The 25,046-nt window shown below is 36.6% G+C and overlaps 4 protein-coding genes across 8 annotated transcripts; 1 reads left to right on the top strand and 3 right to left on the bottom strand.

Annotated features, from left to right (window-relative positions):
* Positions 1–85: 85 nt before the first annotated feature.
* LOC127797696 (uncharacterized) lies at positions 86–5,346 on the bottom strand. Of its 3 annotated transcripts, none has more exons than XM_052330803.1 (2): positions 5,198–5,346; positions 86–668 (listed from the first exon to the last, which is right to left on the bottom strand). In XM_052330803.1, the coding sequence occupies exon 2, from the start codon at positions 655–657 to the stop codon at positions 418–420; it is 240 nt and encodes a 79-aa protein (XP_052186763.1). In that variant the 5' UTR covers positions 658–668; positions 5,198–5,346; the 3' UTR covers positions 86–417. The 3 variants fall into 3 exon arrangements, with proteins under 3 accessions (XP_052186763.1, XP_052186761.1, XP_052186764.1); XM_052330801.1 differs by having other exon boundaries at positions 86–676; positions 5,198–5,340; XM_052330804.1 differs by having other exon boundaries at positions 86–684; positions 5,198–5,336.
* Positions 1,651–5,346, bottom strand: LOC127797695 (nuclear intron maturase 2, mitochondrial). Its single transcript, XM_052330800.1, has 2 exons — positions 5,198–5,346; positions 1,651–4,195 (listed from the first exon to the last, which is right to left on the bottom strand). Exon 2 carries the CDS (start codon positions 4,114–4,116, stop codon positions 1,903–1,905), a length of 2,214 nt encoding a protein of 737 aa, XP_052186760.1. The 5' UTR covers positions 4,117–4,195; positions 5,198–5,346; the 3' UTR covers positions 1,651–1,902.
* A 1,442-nt stretch (positions 5,347–6,788) lies between these two features.
* Positions 6,789–16,782, bottom strand: LOC127797156 (serine/threonine-protein kinase Nek5-like). Of its 2 annotated transcripts, XM_052329759.1 has the most exons (15): positions 16,222–16,782; positions 16,058–16,124; positions 15,904–15,969; positions 15,767–15,813; positions 15,611–15,656; positions 15,318–15,398; positions 15,177–15,219; positions 15,025–15,074; positions 13,834–13,915; positions 13,685–13,734; positions 10,751–10,824; positions 9,538–9,589; positions 8,800–9,453; positions 8,394–8,721; positions 6,789–8,294 (listed from the first exon to the last, which is right to left on the bottom strand). In XM_052329759.1, the coding sequence occupies exons 1-15, from the start codon at positions 16,317–16,319 to the stop codon at positions 7,123–7,125; spliced, it is 2,910 nt and encodes a 969-aa protein (XP_052185719.1). In that variant the 5' UTR covers positions 16,320–16,782; the 3' UTR covers positions 6,789–7,122. The 2 variants fall into 2 exon arrangements, with proteins under 2 accessions (XP_052185719.1, XP_052185718.1); XM_052329758.1 differs by having other exon boundaries at positions 6,791–8,721; positions 16,222–16,781.
* Positions 16,783–23,981: 7,199 nt separating this feature from the next.
* On the top strand, positions 23,982–24,614 carry LOC127798525 (protein CLAVATA 3). Of its 2 annotated transcripts, XM_052332143.1 has the most exons (3): positions 23,982–24,132; positions 24,217–24,281; positions 24,422–24,614. In XM_052332143.1, exons 1-3 carry the CDS (start codon positions 24,054–24,056, stop codon positions 24,602–24,604), a joined length of 327 nt encoding a protein of 108 aa, XP_052188103.1. In that variant the 5' UTR covers positions 23,982–24,053; the 3' UTR covers positions 24,605–24,614. The 2 variants fall into 2 exon arrangements, with proteins under 2 accessions (XP_052188103.1, XP_052188102.1); XM_052332142.1 differs by having other exon boundaries at positions 23,982–24,281.
* Positions 24,615–25,046: the final 432 nt, after the last annotated feature.

Raw genomic sequence — 25,046 nt, 5'->3', positions numbered from 1 at the left:
AGAGAAAAAAAAAACACACACACATACAAACCACAAACTAGCTTAGCTTGAACTAAAAAGACTTAAAAACACAATGCATCAAAACTTCAAAAGTCATCCTGCTTTCAAGATAAATGGATAGATATATTGGAATACAAAATGTTGCTGTTCAAACAAACACCAGCAGCAGCAATAAAACTTGGACCCTGTAGCCTTTTGTTGTACATTATCCAGGCTATAGGTGGGTGGGACTTGCTTCACAAAACATACTCAACACCAAGTAAAGCATTATTATACCAAACTACTAGTTTGAACTGTTACTGCTAGTGTAGCTCACTCTAAAACACACATGAAGACCTTGTCAATCTCCCCTGGGAGAACATTATTACATTTTGCTATACTCAGCTTTCTCATTCACCACCATTCATATTTCACCATCTACTTGAATAAATGGGCAAGATCAGGATCATCCAGGTCTACATCCAACCATCCGTACAAGCGCATGTACTCGATATAACCATCTGGCGGCTTCACTGCACGATGGTTTCTTGGGGTAAATCTGTGAATCCTCTCAAGATCACGAGCAAGCCAACGAACGCACGAATGGTCCAAAGGAGGCACAATCTTCAAAAGTATTTCTTCCTTCTCTTGCTTTACACTTACGGGCTTGTTTCCCATCTTAAGAAAACCTGGAGATCTATGAAACTGGCAATCACAAAAAGAAAATAACACCCATGTTTTCTAACACACACAAGCACGAGCGTGGGGGAGAACATGCATAAATATATAATAACGTTATCACTCTCTAAAAGTTTTAACCTTTTAGACCAAATAATAATACTCACAAATTAACACGATACCAAAACAAACAAACTTCTGTATTACAAAGTCACTGGTCATTGCCAACTAATATTTAAATAGGTGCACGTGTTTGACTTCATTACTAAATGTAAGATAATCTAACTCCTGAATTGTATATGAATGAATAACCAAATGCTGGCTGTTAACAAAACAATCGTACAGGAGCTGGTGAAAGTTTAGCTTCAAGATTTCAGGAGCTTTGAGCTGTTTAGCATGACTAGAACTATTAGAAACGGGTGTGCGTAGCTCCAGAAAATCCAAAGCATAGCCAGTGCACATTTCTTGAAATCCTCTCACCCAAAGCCGTTAAACTTTTAGCACATGTTGAGGTAGGATTTGTGAAGGAAAAAGGAAAAGGAAGAGAAAGGATAGGGAATGAAAATGAGGAAATTGAAGCTAGCATTTACTGTAATTTTGGTTGGGAGATAAGCAAATGAATCAATATTGTTACAGAAAATAACAATAACTAAATTAGAAGAGAACCAATAAAAAGCTAAATTTATTAACCAATAATAGCTTAATAATAATATTATCATTAACTTCAAAGGAAGAATTTTGAAACAGAACAAACAAAAACTTAGAAGAGACCATTAAGACTAAATTTAATGAGTAACATGCACAAAGAAACACAAACAAAGCTCTTGTGAGAAAACAGTAAAACTACAGGCAATATTGAAAATTCCCAGGTGGAGTCTTCAAACCATAATTGTAACAAAAAATCATTAAAAAAGAACAAAGGTTTCAGGGATCATTAAAGTAACTCAAATGAGAAAATCAACTTTGAAGCTGAAAAGGAACAAACTAATCACATAACAATAAGTCACTGCTGTTTTCATTTGGACATCTACTAACAAATGACCAACCATCGAAAGTACCAGAAATGAATGACAGCTAATGCAACAATATTATAAAATAGTACAAAAGGATCACAAGCTACTCTATATTTTCTTAATTCTGAATTGGATTAACAAAACACTGCAGAAGTGAAGTCATTGGACTGGTTTTCTCATAACTAGTTGGGAGAACCAATTACATGGTAAAAACAGAAGAAAAAAATCACTCTCAAAGTACAGCTAATGCAGCGTGACATCTTTCTTCCCCAACTTCATCATCTCTAGTTATTCTTTCATTGCTTCCATCATTTGATCCCAATAACAATTGCTTTCCATTTTCTATGTTATTGCCACTCGTCACTGATGTGGGCAGCTGATCAATGACAATAGCATTCCGTTTGTAATTCCATACAAGCATTGAGATGTAATCCTGAGGTGAAAACAGACCTTGTTCTCTCAGGGAACTTCGCTGCTCCTCTAGGGTTTTGGAGTCATCCAGACTTATATATTCAAGCAATGCTTTCTCATGATCAGGCCTCCAGCCAGTGGGGAATGGTGTGTAATCAGTCTCCGGAACCAAAGACATTCGAGTATACATAAGCCCATCAATTGACTCAACAAGACCCATCCTGAGCAAATTATGGTACTGTGGTGACTGACCCTTTTTCTCCTTTAAAGGACGTGAAAGATTCCGTGCACCAATCTTGTATACCTTTGCTCGAGATCGGAGCTTGTATTTTGCAGCATAGAGCTTAGCGAGTGAACCCCTTATGATGTAAGAACAAAAATTTACTACCTTCTTCCGATTGTCAGAATATCTATACCATTCAACCATTGTAGACAATAACTTGTTCATCTGTGCATTTGTGTGTGCTTGAGTGGCGTGAAACATTCTAAAACAAGGCTGTGGATCTGGATCCCTATCCCCCTTGAGAAAACTCAACTTCCTAAATTGTTTTATGCACTGTTTCAAGCTTGCTGTAACTGACAGGAGTGTGCCCACACCCTTCTCACTAATTATCTTTCCACCAGTTGCAGTGTACCGAAGTGTTGGATACACAACTCGACGACAAAGTACATGATCAAGAAACAATATGCCCTTGGTTATATGTTCAATAGGGAGGCTCTCATTGTCAATCTTCAAGAGATATTTCTGATCGCAGAATTCAATTAACTGCTTTCTCAAAGTTGCTGCATCTGCCCTGGGTCCCCTAACTCCAATCAGAATATGACCCCCATAACGGATATAATCAATCTTTCGGGTCCTATCTGGCCCACTTGTTGGAACAAATTCTGGCCAAGATGTATTTCCTTGTTCCACTTCCCCATCCGGTTCATTCCATATGACATCGCTTTTTGAAGGACGATAGAATTCCTTTATTTTGTCCTCCATCCAATGGTCCAACTCATCAAGACATACATTAGCTAGAAGGGGACTAAGAATTCCACAATGCCCCCAAGAAGGAACCTTCTCAGCCTCCTCAGGCGCAAAACCAAAAAAGGTATCTAACCAATATGGGTCAGGCTTTGGTTCATCTTCAGCTAACACCCTCTTCTTTTGGTACTTCCTCTTCTTCTTTTTCTTCTTCTCACCTTCACCAGGCGGAGTGGTGATCACAGGTGTAACCAATGCCGCTTTTATCAAATCAACCACTTTCTTATCCCTAAGATCCCTTGTGAGGGCACCTATGACCATTCCTACTTTCATACCATCTAAGATAGTACTCAAATCTCCCTTTATGTACCATAAATAACCAGCGAAACTCCTCCTAATTACCCTCAAAACTGTGTGGGCATTCCTACCTGGTCTAAATGCAAATGATTTCTGTGAAAATCGAGCCTCATAAATTGGCTCTAAAATCATAAATAAAACCTCCTGAACAATCCGATCTTGAAATGGTGCTGGTTGTGTAGTAGTCAAAATGGCCTTAATTTTCCTCTTTGACAATGATTCATACTCTGTCTTATCCCTTGGAGACTTAATAAAGAACTCTAACCTAGCTCCCCACTTAAAACGATTGTCAAGTACTGCATTTCGAAGGGCTAACAAGTCTTCTAGAGCTGACCTCTGTATTGCACTTCGGGGCATATAAGCACCCGTCTCATCAGCAGAAACCTTCTGGTATGCCAAAACCCACAATTCAAATCTACGTAAATAAGTGGACACGTTGGTCACAGTCTTATCAGGTTCTCGAAAATTTTCAATCCACATGTGCGAACAAACTGAAACTCCATCCTCCTTCATCAATGTGGACGGGTCATCAGGGTCCAAAACCCCCCTACGATGCGTCGAAGTGAACATAAACACTCGAAATACAGCCAATGCATTAACCCTGCAGTTCCAAGCACTCGATTGACTAAATAATAAAGATTTGGTGGTTGGTGTAAAAAGCGATGAAGTTGTGAGAACTTGACGACCAAACACAGCAAGGCGTCGATGCATCAGAGCATAAATGTCCCAAATTCAAGACATTCCTTTGGTGAAATTCCGATGAATTGTACGCACAAGGATTGTGGTAAGACTGTAAAAATGACAAAGAAATTGAGGTAAAAAATTAAGGCTATTGAAGTCCTTACGCTGTTTGAAACCAAGAAAACCTAGGTTGCATAGAAATGGAAACGGGAAAGGGAAAATGTATATGATACGAAATGGAATCAGGAAATCAACATTTTCCAAAAAAGTGGGAAATGAAAACGCAAAGGAAACGTGTAAATAAAAAAATATAGGGGTCTTTTTTGTAAATATAATTTTTAATATAGAAAATTATAAAAAATAATTATTTTCTCTAAAAATAAACATAAATTCCATAATACATTCAAACAAACATAAACATAAGTTCTATCATCCATGAACCATGACTTACTAATTAAAAACAAACAATAAATTTAAAAAAAGAAAACAATCAAACATAATAAAATTTATAAAAGTTCCTCCACTTCATCATTCTCTTTCTCCATGGTCTCTTGGAGATCAACCAAGTCCAATATCATTTAATCAACACATCAACCAAGTTCACACTTCAGTTCTTTCCCAGACTAAAGCCTAGCACCTTGAATCAGTATAATTAAGAGGAACGGAGAAGATAGAGAGATGACAGAGCCGTTAAAAGCATAGCAGTTGGCGGGTTGGGATGGATAACAGAGTCAGCTCTGCTAAATGCTAAGCATCTATTGGGTTGAAATGAGAGTGGGCACATCCCTTTAACTGCCACCAGACAAATTTCACTTTCAAATTAAAGAAACCAACAATAATTCAGTTTGTAATAATTCTGATTGAGTTTATTTGATCAAACAGGGGCAGCCTCAAAATTAGGGTGACACGAATCAACAACCCTAGCAAGAAAAGTTTCCCAACTTCCCATCACTGAAAGATTATAACACCACAATCAAATTATCACAATGAAAGAAAAATCATTAGCTTAAGGACAGGAATCAGACCCTTTTAAGTCAAAACGAAGCAATACGAGAATCACTAAAAATAAGACCAAGAAACAGACAAACAAGAAAAACAAAAGAAATCATACCCCTTTAAGCTGAATCGACGGCGGCACCGAGCAAACGGAGTTTGTGTTTGTGAATCGATAGCGGCAAGGGGTAGCGACGATTCGTGTCGCACGGAAACGGCGGCACCGAGCACGGAAACGTCGATTCCTGTTTTGTGAATCGACGGAGGCACCGAGCAATCGGAGTTGTGAATCGACGGCGGCGCCGAGCAACCGGGAGGCAAGGGGGAACGATGATAAGGGCTCAGAGAGAGAGACACGGGCAGCCCTCGAGTGCGTACTAATATTATGCTGGTTAGAGACGGAATTTTTTCCGTCTCTAACCTCGTGGACGAACACCACCCTCCATATTTTAAGTGGCACTAAAATATTTTCGAAATTTCAGAAATGTCCCCAAATTTTTTTTTGACATTTCAAAATATTTCGATACTAAATGTTTAGGAATCATCGAAAGAGTACCTTCTAGGCATTTTCTTGCATCATAGAAAAAAAATTTATTTTAGGCATTCAAATTTTAATTAATTCTTAAAAATTTAGAGATATACTAAATAATCGATATTTCATGATGATTAAGATTATACAAAACTTTAACAATTTGGATAAATTTTTAAATCTTATAAAATTTGGAGAGTGTGGATTTAGGTTCGGAATCCTCCAAAAGGCAGCCCAATTTGGATGGGTAGATCTCTTGCATAATGAAAACAATTCACAAAATATTATATATTTGTTATATTGAATAGGTGCATTTTAATACGTAGGTAGGTATTGGAGAATTTATTTATTATAGTTAAACGAGTTTTTCTATTTAAATATCTTTAATATATTTTATTTTGATATTTAAATGTTTTTATTAATTATAATATTTATATTCTAAAAATAAAGTGTACTAAATTTACCTAACAAAACACATTAATTTTAGGTCTAAATTAAGAATATACAATAACTACGAAAAATATTACAATGTATGGTTATAAATTTTTGACATATAATAACTCATAAATTATATATATTAAATAATTATATAAAATTCGTGTGTGAATTAGCCTGTGAAAATTTAAACCCAATAGTGAAGAGAGAACAATAGAAACCTTGCTTATTAGGTTAATTCTTGAGAAAATAGTACTTAGTAAGAAAGTATACTTTTTAAAATAAAATAAGATTAAAATAGAGTTAGATAACTAAAATAATACTCTGCAAATTATTTGATAATGTAAAACATTAGTTTTTAAAGATATTTCTAAATTTATATTTGTTAAGTAAAAATATCTTTAGATAATCAGTATCTTTACATGAAGAAGATGTTTTTAACAGTATGAAGCCATGCTAGATGTTAGATTTAATGATAATATAATTAAACTCGTAAACAATATTGTTTACCATCAACTTTTGTAAACTACAACATTTTTTTAACAGTGTTTAGATATATAAATAAATATATAAAATATTTTTGTGTGAATCTTCTATTTATGTATATAAAAAAGCAACTGTACGTTAAGAGCGCGGTAATGCCAAATCCAACCTAACGATTTGACTTCAACAGACAACAGTCAAAATACATATCCATGGCTAACTTTCTATTAGCCAAGCACGTTTACAAAATTACAACCACTTTAAGAGAGTCCCCATGAAATGAGATGTATAGCTAGCCAGGGTAATTAAGCTGCAACATATTCATACATTTCGCAATGAGAACATATTTTAATTCGTTTCTCTCTATGTACAAAGTACTGCATTGAAAGAATTACAAGGTGAGAAGTCACCCCCACCCCCACCCCCACCAAAAAACAGAAGGAAAAAAAAAAGAAAAAAAAAGAGCTGGTTCTGTTAAAATTTGAATGGAACTTGAATAGAAGAAAATCAAGGCAATAACCTCAGTGCTAACTTAAGCAAATATCAAGGAAAAGAAATTAGACCAACCAACATTTACCAGCAGCAGAATACATGATTTACGTAGGGGTAGCAGTAGTATTCCGCCCAGAGTCGTCAAGCATCATTCCTTTCAGACTTTTTGCCAACCAGATAGCCGTCTCCCTTGGAGAAACCTTATCTTTACCGAAAGGTTTTAAAACAACTGCAAGCTCTTCCAGTCTGTTTTGCTGGAGCAAGTCTGCAGACAATTCTAATAGCCCTTCCAATGCGTCTGCCCTCTGCCTAAAAGACTTAACATCTAGCGTTTCCTTGACTGGCGTTTCTTCTTCTGTTGCAGGAGGTTTAGATTTTGCTGGCTTTGAAGAAGCTTCAACTTTGGTATTTGGAGACGTCGGATGTTTCATATCCACTTCCTTGATGCCAGAATTGTCGGATGAATTTGATTTCAGGCTTGGAGTTTCGGAGCAGCTAGATGATTTCAGAGTAGAAGGACCTGCAACACTTTTTGTCTCGGTCTCATCCTTGACTACGTTTGTCAGCTTCCCTACATCCGTGCCCCTCCCCCTCTCCATGGTTTCTACCTCCATCCCAACTCGAAAACTGCTGTGCCTTATGACATGTATGACGTCATCAAAAGCCGGAGGAAGATGCGTGGTAGCTGGTTTTTCAACAACTGAATTTTGTGAAACATTTTCTGCGGGAATAGCTGAATGTTGTGAAATGGTTTGTTTGTCCGGTAGAAAATTCTTCTGGCTAGAAAAGAGGGAGCCTGGGGAAGTGTTACCATTGGGTACAGATGACAGAAGTTCCCTCACAGTAAACTTATCATTACCCTTAGATTTAGAGGTGAGATTTAACTGGGGCCCTTCATCAGACCAGCTGCTACTACTGCTTGAAGGCTTCTCATCCTTGTAAACAGATTTTTCTTCAGAACACTGGCTTGGGACCTCAGTAACAGTATCAGTCCTGCTTGAATGGTTATCACCCTTTAAAACATATATTTCTTCAGGGTGTTGGCATGGGACCTTCAAAGGTGCACTAGGACTTGCTTTTTCTGTATTAGTGGCCAGAGTCTCCAGATTTAAGGGATCCTCAGAGATTTCCAGTTGTATAGATTTATGGTCAGCTCCAAAGTTTTCCCTTGTCCTGTTCTCAGCCATGTCAGATTGGAACGGGGAAGCTACAGAGGACCAGGTCGAGTTTGAACTTCCAGTCCAGGTAACTGTTCCATGGTCGGGAAGTATCCAATCTGTCAAGGCAGCAAGAGGAGTTGTTGCATCATCAGAAAGCTCACATGCTTGAATTGAAATTGAAGACGAGACAGAATTGCTGCTATCTAGTGGAATACCCTTGGAACCTCCCACAAAACCCTTATCTAACTCCGGTACTATCTCTTCTGCAACATGAGTAAAGCGACCATTTGGCATTTTAAAGAAAGTCTTCTCAGGATCTTGAGTTGTCTCATTTGGACCAACCTTCGTAGTATTGGCCACTGCAACGGGGGCATCAATCACTGTTTGCTTCAACTGTCCAGAAAATGGTCTTCTGGGCAAATTAGGAGGTGTTTTTAGTCTTGGCTTTCCTGGAATACCATCTTCAGTAACATGCCTTGTAGGGCCAGGAGGGATTCCATCATGTCTCTGTTTTGTATTGAGTGAGGAGTCCACAACAGGTAACTGCACGGATAGGTCAAGAAAGTTAATGACAAGTCAACCACAGATATTGATACAAGCAGGAATATTGAACTGTATTACCTGATGCTTCAAAGTATGTGATCCCAGACTACGCTTTGCAGAATCACCGCCAGGCTTTGCTGGGACAGAAGGCGGCTCCTCTACATTATTAACCTTGAAACCAGGAGTGACTGGACTAGGTTTGGGGACTTTAGGAGATGCTTCTAAGTTATTTCTCTGGGCCCCTGCTGCCCCAGCTTTTGTACGATTGCTTCTCAAAGGGGAACTATTTTCTCTACCTTTGCCTTCTTTCAGAGCCATTATAATATTTTTTACAGTTTTTGGCTGCTTGGCTTCAACAGGACATCTCTGTTCAGCATGCACATGTTTCATCAGTTCTTCACCATCCATTTTTGGGGGACGTATTTTGTTCCCATGTTGTTCATCACTTAGCACCAACTGCTGACAGCTAACCTCATCCTCAGTGGAAGCCAAATCTGTATCAGTACCTTTGCTCTCAAAATTAAATGCTGCAGCCACAACATTTTTGTCACTTGAAAACAAGCTATCTTTATCGCTGCAAGAACTGTTGCTGCTTTGGCTTTCAGCCAAATTCCTCCTAGTATCACGAGCACCAGAAAGAGGCTTTTCTGGAGAACAAGCAGCAGGGTTGAATGATGGGCGGTAGTGCTCAACATAAGGCTGCAAATATGGTTGCTTCAAGACATCTGATGCCTGACAAAAATTGGAATTAGATGATTATTATATATCCTAATCGAAAAGTTTTTCCAACAAAACTGAAATTCCGCAATGGCTTACACTTGGTCGATGTTCAGGGTTCTTTCTTAGCATGCCTTTGATAAGTGTTTTTCTGAAGGAGAATGCAACACATCAGTTATCACCTTGCCACATTTTTTAACAAAAAATTATCATCACAGAATAGAATTCAATAAAGAAGTATAAAGGAAGGTGGAAATTGATAATGTTCTGTAGACTGGTAGATTTAAGGTTCTACCCATACGCTTTGTTAAGAATCTTCATACAGTTAAAAGCAGATCAAATTGATAATTAGCTTGGATCTAAATGATTTCAAGCATCAGAACAGAATAGACCTATATAGACCAGCGATAGTATCTCATTGTTGACTTTTGTTCTCTCTCTCTCTTTAGCTCTTCAGCTTATGATAGTGGTCGTCTGACTAATTCCATCTATTGTCTTCTTGTAAATTTTCCATTTCAGAGAATAGCTTTTAATATAAAACACTGACTTTCTCAGAACATCTAAACCTGATGGAAGGATTTTCATACCCAGCAGGGTATCCTTGGTCCGTGATTGATGCCTGTATGCAAAGAGAGCCCCTAAGGTTGCAATTGAGTAAAAGAGGCGAGTTATTAACCCATTATTCGTTGCATCTGTTAACTAGTTTGCTTATGCCATCAACCAGAATATAGGGAAATCAAAGCATGCAGTCCAGACTCTGCCTAAAAAATTATCAAAATATCTTTAAGCAAGGAAAAATTTGCATGCCCAGAATAATAACAGCGGTTCATTTAAGTGGATACTACATCATATCCAATACCTGAACCCACAAGAGTCAAGGACATATTAAGGGAGATTTCAAGGATAAGTAACAAACACAATCTAATTTTATACACATTGTGGATGATGGAACTTTCTTCCTCCAAAAGGGCCCATGTACATAATTTTCTAGTCCTCTCTTCCGGTTTGCTTTAGATCAGCTGTTTGGTTAATATTGTGCACTGTGCCAATAAAACATAAATGTGGTGGACCACAACAAAAACAGTAACTAATCACAAGATGGAAGTCACAGAACTAAGTGAAAGAACTTTCAGAAACAACAGAGTTATCAACTATGCAACCACCTAAGACAAAACCATTGGAGGAGCAGCAGAAAAAGTAACAGCTTAGACACTAAGTAGCATGTCTTAACAGCTCATCAAGATGGTTCAGTTGTATCTGATGTAACAGAATAACATGTCTAACACCAGATCAAGAATCTTCTCTGACTTACAAGGATGGAGAATAACAGGAAGGTAAAGGACCAATGGACGATCGGTTTATCTTACTTATCAATCCTGCCATATCCTGACACCAATTTAAAAGGCCAATATCAAAAAATTAAACAAAAAGAACTGACATTTAAAAGAAGATAGGAATTTTCACAATGGATTTTGCAATAAGAAACTACTGAATCAAATTTTTAGAAAGCAAAATAAGATGATAATACTACAGAGTTCTACAATAATGTAATTTTGCAATAAGCAATAACTTCCTCCTGAAAGTGAAGATAATAAACTGGTATCCATATAGTATGTGGTTTTGTGGACCATTAAAGCTTTGCTTGCTATTCCATACATTGTGAAGTGCAGGTTTACTGAACATAGATGAAAGAACTGGACAGAAAACACAAGGAGAACAAAAATAAGTGACAAATTTAAATATGATATAGGACTTTCAATTTAGATATGATCCTAGAAAAGTCTGATCAATAAAGGGTTGTAACACTGGTCATGGTTGCTAGTTATTATTAGACAAATGTAACATGTGGTCGGTTACTGAATTAGTTAGCTCTTCAGATTGGTTCCAAGTGAAGACATTGGTTAATCATCATGTTTCTTCCATCAGATTCTTTGTTCTTGTCATTCTAGAAGATTTTATGATAATTCAAGAGAGCTATGTGGCATTTCCTCATTTCTGATCATTTCGGTTAGGTGAAGGGTTTTGAGCTTCGGAAAAGGTGGAATGCCATGCTCAGTGTTTTGCATCTTCTTTTTGTTGACGATAATGTTTTGTTATGTGGTGGTGCTTTAAAGAGAGTTCTGAGAAGCTTGAGATGCACCCTTTGACATTTTCAATATGTGTTCATAATGAGCATTAATTTTACTAAGGGTGAGATCATGGCCATCAGGCCAGATGCTGAGGTCAATGACCATCTCTTTACAGTTATGGGGTCAGTTTTCTTCCTGCCTCTTATTTGGTTTGCCTTGAGATTCTTTATAAAGCTAAATGGCATATGGAATGGTGTAAGTGAGCATTTTGAGAATAGGTTGGACTCCTGAAAAGGTAATATTTCTCAAAGGGAAGCAGACTCACTATTTTAGAAAGCACCATCTCTAGTTCCCTGTGCATGCATTTTCCTTTTCAATAACCCTGTTTTGTTATTTATAGGCCCAACAAGCTTCAAACAAGATTTTTGATGGGAAAGTATACTTGGAATTGGGATTTGGGTTCACCTTCCCTGTAACGGGGGTGTTCTCTGTATTTTGAAGTGGAAGCTCTTTAATAAAGCTCTCCTCAGCAAGTGGAACTGGTGTTATGGAACAGAATCACGATAGGTAAAGAATAAAGCAATGAGGCGTTGGTCAGCAGGCAGTTTTAGAATTTTTTATCATAATTATAAATACCATATCAGATAAAGTGCCAGATTTGTTATTAGTATCACATAGCATCGTACCAGATGATACCAGGTACTGTTTCAGGTATATCATTATAATAAATTAATAACAGATATTATAAAAAATATGAACAAATTTTTGTATACAAAATGACATTTTAAAACATATAAAACTATAATTAGAATCAAGAATATGTTTTAAACAAATAATTCAATATAATGATATAAATGCTTCTATAAAAATTATCGTAAGGTAGGAATAAACACTATTTAAACCATAACTGCTGTTAGTTTTAAATTGAATGTGTTTTTTAACATTAAATACTTATATAAGTTCATAAAAATAAGAAATAAAAAAAATAGAACTGGCCCTAAGCTGAGAACTTGGCCTGTAGAGCCTGGGCTATAAGCCTATGCTCAGGATTCTGGGAACTACATTGTGGTTCCTTCCCTTTTTGAGTATTGATCCAGGCGTCTGGTATTCTCCAGAACCAAAAAAAGAAATGGTAAAGGAGGATTTGTACACCAAAAACCTTCCTAAACAGGATGTATCCGTTGGTATGGAACAAAATCAGTAACACTATAGGCACTGTAGACGACTGATATGAGGTCTAGAATGACTTTTCAAATTTGTTGACTTCAATGTTTGCAACTATATATATGGAGATAGTGATGGGAGAGTGCCCCTCTGTCTCTATATAGCCCCTAATTACGAGGGTCAACCTTTTCTATTTGCTCATTTTGTGATGTCCTATATATGACAGGGCTGTGCAGAGATCAAGCGTTCCTCCTAAAACTGCCTTTTTCCACCTAGTTATGTGCTCTTGGTACTATTCTCACTTCTGCCAACTTTCTCAAGCCTTGTCAAGCAGTCCTATATTGGTGTTACACATGCAAGAGCTCTTGTAAGTTGAGGGATCATCTCCTCTTTCACTGCTTAGTGACTTTAGAGATTTGGGGCCCTGTTTAAATGATTTTGGGAGTTCAACAGGTATGTTGGTATTTGTGATGGATTAGCTTGGTTGACTTGTCCTTTTGTGCTACGAGATGTGTATGGTAAGGAAAAAAAATGCTTTTGAGGCATAAAGAGGTTGATTTTTGTTTGAAGGAATATATAATCTCTTTCCTATTTCATGATTGAGGAAGGAGACTTGTGTTGGACAATCAGCTATTGTGCAAGTTTTAGATCACTTAAATCTTACTGATAAATAGCTAGTGAGAACCTTAAGCCTCTTGCCTATTTTTCTGGTGCAGGGTTGACCCCTCAGGCGAGCTTCTAGTTATATAAATAAAAACAAAATAACAAGATCAACTCTAATTGTAATCAGTTTTACACTATAAATATACATGAAAGAATTTCTTTTGGTCTCTTCTTTAGCCATAACATATACTTTATTGTGCATCCTATGCATTTAACAATAGGCAGTAAAATAATTCAGTAACCACTTAGCTTCACAACACAACATAACAAAAACTGTAATTATATCTCAAATCAAGAGTTGAAATGAAGCCAGAAATGGCTGTAATAGGACAAACTGGAAAAAATCTTACAAATGCTTTAAATGCAGGGCGATGAGCAGCCATTTCATACATACAACAACCTGATCCAAAAAGTAAAAATTCACCCACGGAAATAAAGGTAAAGCTCTATCAAACAGATTTCCGGAAAATGCACAAGTACACAAAGCAAAAACACATACCCAGGGACCAAATATCTGACTTGAAACCATAAGGAATGTCTGCAAGAAGTTCTGGACACATGTAATTTGGAGTTCCAACTACCTAAAGAAAATGGATTATGATCATTAGCTCCATGGTGGAAATGTATAGCATGGATTTATCTTTTCAGAAAAATCAAAAAGTATAACATAATAACATGTTCAAAAGGTAAATAAACATAGATTCAATAAAATAAATCAGCTATAAATATCATTCATAGTCTGTATAATTATATAGGAAAAAACATAAATCAAATTGGCATATTGCAATTAATATATAACAAGACTTAACAAAGTAGGCACTTTCTTTTAGAAATAGAAATTATATGTAAGTATTATGTGCTTGGGATTTCCTCACACTTATTATCCTCCATACTATTTGTTCAACAACAAATTTGGAAATGTCGTAAACCAAATAACTAACCAACATTTCCTTCATTCAATTAATAATATTTATTTTAATAAATCAAAATCCATGTTCAATTGAAAAAAACTGATACTCATTACTCGAACATTCTGCACTATTTATGTAACATTTTTCTAGCCTTGTAAAAGCTGCTCCACCTCGGTCTAGAGGTCACAGGTAGAAATCACAGTACAGCTGTTGCAGGGAAAACTACATGCACCTGACAACAACTCCCCCCCCCCTCCCCAGTGGTGGGATTTTGTGCACTGAGTTACCTTCTCAGTTTCTTTTCCCAAACTCTGTGTTGCTTATCTTCTAAGAAACTAAATTATTTAACACAATTTTAACATCCTTATCTTCCACAGAAATATTAGTTTATGATAATATCATAAGGTGCCTGTTAATTTTATATCTTCGATATCTATAATTTTCCAAGCACTGAGTTCTGGCAACAGGAAAAAATTCAACATTAGGAACATCAATATCCATTTTGCAAAGATGTTTTGCATATCAAGCTTGAATATTAGTGCCCAATGATGCAGACTAGCATACATACCTGCTTCTGCGTTTCAGGGTGAAGAAATATGCCTTTACTCTTTGTAATATGTGAGACATATGTACAAGTTCTCCATTTTTAACCATGCGATGTGGATAAAAACAATCATTTCCAGGAATAAATCATATCCAGAAGATGTTTAATATGAAGTCCTTAACCCTTTAACAATGCTAAAATTTAAGAGAATGTAAATAGCCTATAGGAGACGTACTGAAGAAGCCAAGTCATCTGCCTTCAAGGTTTTAGCAAGTCCAAAATCCCCTGGATTTAAATAAAAATTAATGATGCAAAATAAATGTCTTAGAGGAAAATGTCATTTTTAATTGGCCGAAAAAAAATTAGAGAAACTAAGACAATACTCACCAAGACGAATATCTTGATCTTTGGTAAGAAAGATATTTGAACACTGCCAGAAAATTGGACAAAATCAGTCTGTATAATCTTCATTGGTGGGTAATGCTGGGAATTTAAACCAGAAGTATTGACCAAAACTCTTTGACATACTTTTAGGTCCCGATGTAAAACAAAATTTGCATGCAGATACTCCACAGCCAATAGTAGTTGAGTGAACCACTTCAATAATTTCTGATAAGAATCATGATTGTTAATAAACGTTGCATATCAGAGATGATCTCCTGGCTAAGAAACCGGTATATCAATAAGCAAATGAAGAATCAACATTCTGCACCATGAGCTTCTGGAGCAATTACTATATTTATTTACTAAAATGCCCCAGTTAAAATCATTTGGAAGGGACATCCATGAAAAATAATGCCTCCCGTAATGAAAGTATATACCTCCTCTGAAAAATACTGCCCATTTGATTTTTTCATCAATTCAGCCCTGTGGACAAGTTATACATCAGAATTTGAAATTGAAATTCCTGCAGTTTAGTTTATAGGAAAGGAGAAAGGATAAGCTATTCTGAAGTTCCGGATTTTCTGGAAACTCACATGTCTCCTCCTTCACAGTACCCAGTAATGATGCAAACATAGCAACCCTACATTAGGATTTATGATCACTAATTCAGTACAAAAGCGGAGGACATGAAACAAGAACCAATTCAGTACAAATAATTGGGGAGCCTGACCTTCTCTACCCACGCTTCCTTAAATTCGACAATGTAAGGATGCTTAATGCGTGCAATCAGTGCCATCTACATGTCAAAATTTCCCAAATGTACATGAAAACAATCATTTCAAGAATAAGAAAGGGTAGGTTCAAGATCCGTGAAATTGAGCAACCTCTTGATGAGCAGATCTCCTACAACGCTCCGTCTGTCTTGCCAGACGAATCTTCTTCAAGACATACCTATTTATACAGAATACGATCAATATCACAAACGGAAGGGCCATATATATATATATATGAAGAGTTAACAAAGACACAAAGACAAAAAAGAGCGTACTTCTTCTTCTCCTGCTTGTGATTGACGAGAATGGCGGCTCCAAAAGCTCCGCGGCCAATCTGCTCCATGATCTCGTACTGATCCATTCGGGACTCCATCAGCAAAAGCCGGCGAGCGGTGCCAACCAATACCTCAATTCACAGACAACACAAATCGCAATTCCTCCAGTCAATCACCGACCTCACAGTGCACAATCCTACAATCTCTTGATCTTCCACGTACTCCACCGGCGCATCTTCAGATCACATCCAGAAGAGGAAAGGAACATCTCAGACACACATACAACATGTGCATAAGCCCTAACACCACGCTCGGCAGTGCTTCGACTTGGTCACCAAACGCGATCAGACTGAAATCGCTTTTCTGGAAACTCGCGAAATGCACTCATCAGTCAACAAAGCAGGAACACAGAGGGAAGGATTCCGCTCCGCTCGGTTGCTGCCTCCTTCCACTTTCGGTCCAATTGTTGATCCTCTTTTCGGCTCCGCCCCCCCACTTCCCCTCTCTCTCTCTCTCTCTCTCTGCTTCCTCTCTCTAAAAGTGAGTATAAGAGTCTGTACGCAGTAAATAAAAAAAAAAAAAAAAAAAAAAACGAAAGAAACGGTTCGAGCTCACACTTTGATGTAGCGCTCAATTATTTAACTGAGAGATATGGGTTAATTAGCTCTTAACCACGGTTTTAGATGTGTGTGTGGAGCCAGCCGGCCAAGCCGGAGGACGAGGCGGAGGTCACGTGCATGCTTGGCTGTCGGCGGAGAAGACCAGCTGGGTTCCCGAGCTCTCTTGCCAGCTCAGCCAACAGCTAGCCTATCTGGGTTGAATTAAACTCATCAACTACAACTCTGCCATATATGGCCTTGTGGTGTTGCTGCATCATATATATATATATATATATATATCTTAATTATAATTGTACGGTAATTAAAAATAAAATTTATTTTATCCTTTAAAATTGTATATTATCACCTAGAAACAATTTCAATTAAGGGTGATTCGCGTTATGCAGTGAAAATAAAAAATAAAAAAAATTTAAATGAACACAAGATGATATTTGGCAATTATAATAATTTAATTATTGTTTGACTCGTAATCTATCTTTAGCAACGTTCGCCTATTCTATCCATCTCGAAGTATTTGACTCGTAATACTTCCAACAACACCTCTCACCTTCTCCTACATGAGAGACGCAGAGGAAACACCAATACATTTGAATATATATATATATATATAATTTTTTTTTCTGGGTTAGGTGTGGGGATGCATAATTGGACGAGTTGACAACATAGAAGGCAATGAATGATTAGGAAATGGGATGTCGTCGCAATATAATAGGGCGGAATGATTAATGGCTTCTGCGGTCACTTCTCCGCTGGGTTTCGTTCAACATATGAAGCTTCTAGTTCGAACCGCTAACGTACAACCACCGCCCCAGTTGGCTGGTACTTTTACTACTGCTTCCTAGTCCTACCTATAATTTTGCCACTTCCTTTTTGCTGTTTTCTTTTTTCTTTTGTGTTTTAAGTTACTGCGTATTATCCAACAAACAATCTTTTCAACTTATCGTGATTGGTAATTGTTAACTGTGGAAGAGAAGAGAAGAGAAGAGAAGAGCAAGCCGAAATGGGGAATTCCTCTCTGACATAGCGCCCAATTTCGGATGGTTTCAAGCAAACCGTCAAATTTCTGTGAATAAGTTTACAACCAACAAATTAATTATTTGCCAAATCAAAATGGACCATTTAATAAAGTGGGGGAAAAAATCAGAACCAATAATGGGTTCTAACATGCGCGGGGGCGCTGCTGGTCAGCTGCGCCGGAGCAACACGCTGGCGCAGTATGATTGGTGGGGCCAGGGGGTGCGGGGTCCCCTTCTTCTTCCGGCACCGTTGGACGACGATTGTTGGAGTCGTCTCGGCAATTGCGCGCACATGCAGTTACGGAATACGACGAAGGCAATTAGGTGTCATCTTGTGGGACTTAAGACTTACCTCAGCTACACCTAAGCTACCCTACCCTATTCCTACTCTGGTTTAATTGGAGCGTTAACACTAACAGGATGGAAATGCAATCACAACTTTTACTGGGGTGAAAACTCAAAAAAGTAATAGTACTACTAGGGGTTTAAATTTTGAAATTTAAATACAAACTCAAATTCAAAATCTCCCGTCGACTAATTTAAATCTGAGTTAATATAAAATCCGAACTAATCCGAGTTATATCAACGAGAGATTTTGCCATTGGGCTGCCGATGGATGAAAATCAAATGGGGGATGAGGATGGAATATTGGCTGTACTTCATCACAAGTACCCTCTTATAAAAAAACACACGAACCAAACCTTCCTTTAGCCACCAAATGGCATTTCCTAGGGGCTGCGAGCCGGTTGTTGGGGCACTGCTTTGAACAATAGCTTCTCCGCTCCAATGTGTTTTCTTTTTCTTTTTTTTAATAAAAAAAAAAATCATAATGTTTATGTAACACTAATCTTTTTAATAAACTATCACCCATCATTATTTTTTAACACTTTTGCTCTTGTCAAATTTAACAAACACTTTTAAATAAAAATTTATAGCGACACGAATGATATTAGAATTAATCTTGAACTATATATATTATGGAGAGATGAATTGAAGCCAAAAGAATATTTGAGACTAACTTGCGCCGAACCAGGAACTTAATTAGATTTGAGCTAGGTAACATAATTAAGTTGGAGTTGAGAAGGGGAATGAGAAATGAAAATGGTCAGTGGTCAATGCAGCAAGTGATGAGAGGCCATGTTCCCTCTTCAACTCTAAAATAAGAGAGTGCTGGCAGTTCCCCCCCCCCAAAAAAAAAAAAAAAAGATTTGGTGGGATATCAGAAACATGGTGGTCCTTTGCCTGCCAGCTTAAGTCATTCCCCACAACCCACATGCCTGCCTCTTATCACTTGCCCTCCAAGTGACACTTACTCGTTAACTTAAAAAAGCACCATCTTTTTCCCTAATCAATTGGCATATTATTACATAACTTTCGCATTAAAAACCGATGCAGGAATAATGTGACAGTCACATCTCATCAAGTTCATTTCCCGACCTAAACAATATTGTATTGAAAATAATTTATTTTTCTTTTTAAACAATTTTAATGTCCTTTGTCAAACGTATACATGCTATTATTATCTATCCGCCTCTGCCTCCAAGAGGGGCAAGAGATTCCTTGGACAGATAGCAACAAGGCAGTTGCAGGCTCAAGCAAGTACAATATTTTATTGCATTTAGTCAAGTAGGATGACTTGGATCATTGTATGATTTTTAATATTTGTACATTATATCAATTATATTAAGAGAAATAAATTATAAATATGAGTCTTTGTCTCAATCAGTAAAATAAAGATTAAACTCATAACCCACCAAACTAACACCAAAATATCACTTATCTGATCGCTTAATCTAGATCTCGCAACAAACATGGAGCGTGGCGTACTGCTGGTTTTGGGTTCAAGATTGGCACTTCCTTTGTGCCAACTGCTTGCTTGTCAACTCAACTCAAATCCACTAATTATTGCATCTCCTAGTCCAACATGGTTTTATAGCTCCCCAAATAATTGATTTTGTCGCCATTGGGCATGTCCTCTATCAAATTTCGTCGTCCAAAATACGTTGGATCCATTAGGGCTGAATCCTACCCAGACCAAACTATATACATGTGGTGGACTGTGGGCGTGCTTTTCTGATTTAGGCCCAAGGTCCACTAAGAAGATCAACCCACAACCCAGACCATACATAGTATGGGCTTTCCTACCCCCTCGAAGCCCAAGCTTCTAGGCCCAGCTTGCCTAGTCCAAAGTCCAAACACATTAATTGTGCCCCAATCCAAAGTCCAAAGTCAAAAATACCTTCTTTTTTTTTTTCAAAATAAAAGTTCTTTTTGTTTGTTTGGCCAAAATTAAGTGAAATCACTGACAATAAAATTCATTTTTATATTGTAAAGTAAAAGTAAAAGAAAAAATAAAATTATTTTTAAACAATGCATGACCCCTAACAGGGCTGGCCCGAGGTCAAGTGAGCCCTACGCGAAAATAATTTTTTTTTGGAGGGTGGGGGTTGTATTTTTTGGAGGCCCCCAATTTAATTTTTTTTTTTTTGAAAGGGAAGGTGGTTTGTTATCTCAAGTTATTGTTATATTTTATTCTGTGTGTGGGGGGTTGTATTTTTTTGGGAGCTCAAATTTTGACTGCTATATTTTATTTTGAGGGGGTGTATTTTTTTGGGTGCCTCAAATTTTGACTGCTGTATTTTACTTTCACGGGGGAGAGGGGGGCTGTATTTTTTGGGGCTCAAATTTTGACAGTTATATTTTACTTTGGGGGCTATATTTTTTTGGGGGCCCCAAATTTTGGCTACTATATTTTACTTTTGGGGGGCTGTATTTTTTTGGGGTTCTCAAATTTGGTTGCTATATTTTACTTTTTAGGGGACTGTATTTTTTGGGGGGCCTCAAATTTGATTGTTGTATTTTACTTTGGAGGGTGTATTTTCTGGGGGTTGTATTTGTTTGGGGCCTCAAATTTGACTGTTGTATTTTACTTTGGAGGGGTGTATTTTTTGGGAGATTATATTTTACTTTGGGAGGGGCGGTATATTTTCTAGGGCCCCAAACTTTTGAGGGCCCTAGGCATAGGCCTTAGTGGCTTATGGCTTGGGCCGGCCTGACCCTTAATCAATATTTAAAATTACAAATAATACACTTATTAAATAGAATTAACTTCACAAACAAAAATTTCTCAATGCCATTTTTGATAATTTTATGGTTAAAAACACTTTTTATTTTTAAATTATTAATCAAACACATATAACCACACTAAAAGAATTTTTCCGATTATTTAGTTAAGCACTAAATTATTTTTACTCGAAAGTAATTCTTATAAAATATATCTGATGCTACTGAAAGTTCATCATTGATATATTTAATAAAAAGAAAACACACGAGATGATGAAAACTCCAATCAAGATCCTTGGGGTGTTAATAGATTGCAAACAAATAAATAGTGAGACTGTTTTAAGATTGGACAGAGAAATCACTTCGAGACTTAAATCCAATCTTTTGCTTAGTTTGATTATTATTTTGATTTAAAATATAAAAATAGTGTAACTTGTGACGTCACTCCTACTTACATGTATATAAGCAAGCGCTCGGATCAAGACTTACACGATACGAGAGAGAGAGAGAGAGAGAGAGAGAGAGAGAGACAAAGATCCAAATCAATCAGCCCGCGGCCCTTTATTAAATCACATAATAATTGCTCATATACGTATTTATTTGTATGTATAACAATAATGTACCATCATTGCACATCATTATCTTCAGCTAAACCCTGTTAACATGATTTACCCTTTCTGCATATCTATTGAGTAACTCCCAGCTGTTTCTAATTTAAAAAAAAAAAAATTTAGACTCCTAGAATTTATATATTACATTTAATTTTTTTTGTCGAATAGTATGCTTATGAAAATTAAATCTCCTTGTTCAATAGCGTTTAACAGTCGTTATCTTAAAGAAAATTAAGATTATATTTGTAGAATGTCTTTTTAAGATTTAAGAAAATATTTCTATCTCAAATTTATTAAAATTTAGATTGAACGGTTAAATTGTAAGAGTTCGATTTTGAGTTAAGCACGTTTGCTTATAAGTCTATGAAATCTTTTTAGTTTAGATCGTGAAAGACTTGTTGTAGAGGACCTATGCTAAGTGAAATCTATCTTAAGAGTTGTGACCAAGCGAGACTTAACCTATAAATTGATTCTCAATTGTCACTAATATGAAAAAAAAAAAAAATCCCATGATAGTGAATTTCATGTCATGCAAATTGGGCACTTATTGACCAAAAGCGTATTTATATTTTTAATTTTTTTTTTTGAAAGTCTAAACTTTTTTTGATTTCAAATTAATGTGCCCTCAAACTTAGACCAAAAACATATTTTTATTCTTAAATTTGCATTTTTTTCTTGTGAAAATGCTAATTTTTTTGTGGTTCTAAATGTGCTTAGACTGCGCAAAATTACTTATTTAAACATTTGGCTAACAAGTGATACTAATACTCACATGTACTGATGTGAAAATTTTTCGATATCTTCTTAACTCATGCCTTTCTTTTTTTTCGGCATCTCATCTCTCTCTAGTTTTCCCTCTGTATCTCTTAGACATCTCATTCAGCTGCATCTCCTACAATAAATGTTATTTTTAAATTGACCCCATCTGTGATCCCCCAAAATGGTGGGGTGATCATTGACTTGGGTACGTTAGTGACCCATCTAACTTATCTAGCTTGTGTAACCCAATTGGAAGAGACGTAAGAGAGAGATCAGACAGATAGGGAAAGAAAATGAGTTGAGAAAATATTAAAAAATTGTCGCTTGTTGGCCAAATGTATAAATAAGTAATTTTATATAATTTAAAAATATATTTAAAATTATAAAAAAATTTATGGATGTAAATATACTTTTAATTTAAATTCAAGAATACATTTAAAAATATGAAAAAATTAAAATTTCAATAAAAAATCAGAAACATAAATATAAATATGACTTTGCCCGCCGCCACTTATTAGTTTGGAATTGCTGCTTCTTTTCAACTTTAAATTTATTTTGCTTAGTTGGACAATTTTGATTTAAAATAAAATATGATAATTTGTGACATCACTCCTGCATGTACACGCGCGCGCGCGCATCAAGACATATATATATATATATGATACGCGAGACAGACACGGGAGACAGACGCAGAGACAGAGATCCAAATCAATCAGTCCGTTTATTAAATCACAGAATAATTGCTCATATATGTATTTGTAAACGTACAAAAGTATAATTTATAATGTACCATCATTGCGCATCATCATTCATTATATATCTTCAGCTAATAAAAACCCTACCCTATATATATATATTAAGATACCGTTCTGCAAATGTACATTCAAAAGTTCCTGCTGTTCTAATCTTAAAAACTATTTTTTTTTTAACATATTCTTATAATATATATATATTCTATTTTAATTTTATTAAAAAATAAGAATAATAATTAAATAAGGCCAGTGATATATATATATATATAGTTAGAAATGGCATGCATGCATGCATATAATTGATGTAAAATAATGTATTATGTTTTGCCATGGATGTTCGTATTTGAGTCGTTTTGCTTGGAACGTAATTATTAAGAAGCGATAGCCCATGACATTAAGGTGGCACAAATGTGGGGTTGGCAAAGAATATCAAAGTACTAACTAAAATAGAAATCAAAGTTATAAACCCTAGCAAGCATGATGCATAACCACAGTTGTCAGTTTGTGAAAACTTTCAAATACATACAATACCCTACACCCTACCGATCCAAATTAATTAAAACCAATCCAAATTAAACTAGTCATCATCATGGAGGATGAGGGAGCTAGCTGCAGGTATATAGTCGGTTGACACGTACAAAGTGACGGTGGTGGTGACGGTGCTGAGGGAGGGAGGCCGCCAAAGATAGAGCGGGTGGTGGAAAGTTCGGATGATGATAACGACGACGACGGTAATTAATGACAAGAATCGTATCTAATGATTTACATGTATCTGTCTGGTTTTACTTTTTAACTCAATACTCTCGCAATCATGTCTTTAATTATCACATATACACTACAGATATGGCTGCTTATGCAATCATTTGTTCCCCTTTCCAAACCCTCTATAAATTGGGTCCCCTATCCCACTCCCTCGTCATCCCCATCACCTTCTCCATCTCTGCTAAATATTCCTCATCGAGCTTTCATCTGTCCCATTTCTAACGCCTGCAACAATCTCCGCTCTGCTTCATGGATTCTGCACTCAAGTTTGCCCGTCTGTTAATCTTCACGCTCCTCTTGTGTTTACTCCTCACTCGGCAAACTTCTGGTTCTCTCTCTCTCGCCACTGCTGTTAATTTCTGTAAATGTGGAAAGGGAAAGTTATGTCTTGAAGTTGTTTCGTCTTCTGCAGAATGCTACTCTGGTCGTGGAGGCTTCTACGCCAAGGCAGCTGCTCAACTGGTTCAATCCAGAAAGGTTTAGTCTCCGTACTCTCTATATATTTAATCTTAAATGAAACAAAACTCCACCGTACAGCTGAAAATACAACTAACTAGGGTTCATCATATAATCTCCATTTGTATTTAATATAAGAACTCTAGCATTTCACGGAGCAGGTGCTTTACAGCTTGGAGGCGAAGCGGGCGGCTTTGGAAACTGGGAATCAAGCTCATGGATCAACAAGCACAAGCAGCTATGGCAATGGAGAGAACTTCGAGGAACTGAGGAAGGTTCCATCCGGTCCAGACCCGTTGCACCATAACGGCGGCAGCCCCAAGAAGCCCAGAACTACTCCATGAAAACCCTATTTCCCCTCAACTAGATGCAACGTACCCAGAAGCATATATATATATATATAATATATATATAAATCCTTTTTTGTCTCTTTGATGAAATTAGTGCTCATATATATATGTGCATATGTTATGTGGATTTGCTCAAATTAATGCAAATTTTTGGAAGTTGGTTTGGCATGCAAACTAAGCCGAAATGTTGAACGTAGATGTGATTCATGAGAGATGTGATGGTTTGGGGCAAAATGTTCAAATCCTCTGCCATAACAAACCTTCATCCACTATTCCAGATTTGTACTGAATACTGATCCTCTCGTTCACTGTGATAGAATATTAGCCAGGCTGACGACACCATGATCCGTTCGTAGTGCCGAAAAATCTTGTTTTGGAATGTTAAAGAAATCATTTTTTTATACGAAATAATAGTTTATTTATATTTCCGTACTGA

This window comes from Diospyros lotus, chromosome 3 (assembly GCF_014633365.1).
Source record: "Diospyros lotus cultivar Yz01 chromosome 3, ASM1463336v1, whole genome shotgun sequence".
Lineage (NCBI taxonomy): Eukaryota > Viridiplantae > Streptophyta > Magnoliopsida > Ericales > Ebenaceae > Diospyros > Diospyros lotus.
The sequence above is the reverse complement of the archived record's forward strand: the minus strand, read 5'-3'. Positions and strand labels throughout refer to the sequence as shown.

Coding starts and splice junctions, on each gene's coding strand:
- LOC127797156 (XM_052329758.1), bottom strand. CDS start 16,319: ATGGAGTCCCGAATGGATCAGTACGAGATCATGGAGCAGATTGGCCGC. Junction 15,399..15,610: donor GGCAGTATTTTTCAGAGGAG/GTATATACTTTC, acceptor GATTCTTATCAG/AAATTATTGAAGTGGTTCAC. Junction 8,722..8,799: donor CACATACTTTGAAGCATCAG/GTAATACAGTTC, acceptor CTATCCGTGCAG/TTACCTGTTGTGGACTCCTC.
- LOC127797696 (XM_052330803.1), bottom strand. CDS start 657: ATGGGAAACAAGCCCGTAAGTGTAAAGCAAGAGAAGGAAGAAATACTT.
- LOC127798525 (XM_052332142.1), top strand. CDS start 24,054: ATGGATTCTGCACTCAAGTTTGCCCGTCTGTTAATCTTCACGCTCCTC. Junction 24,282..24,421: donor AACTGGTTCAATCCAGAAAG/GTTTAGTCTCCG, acceptor TTCACGGAGCAG/GTGCTTTACAGCTTGGAGGC.
- LOC127797695 (XM_052330800.1), bottom strand. CDS start 4,116: ATGCATCGACGCCTTGCTGTGTTTGGTCGTCAAGTTCTCACAACTTCA.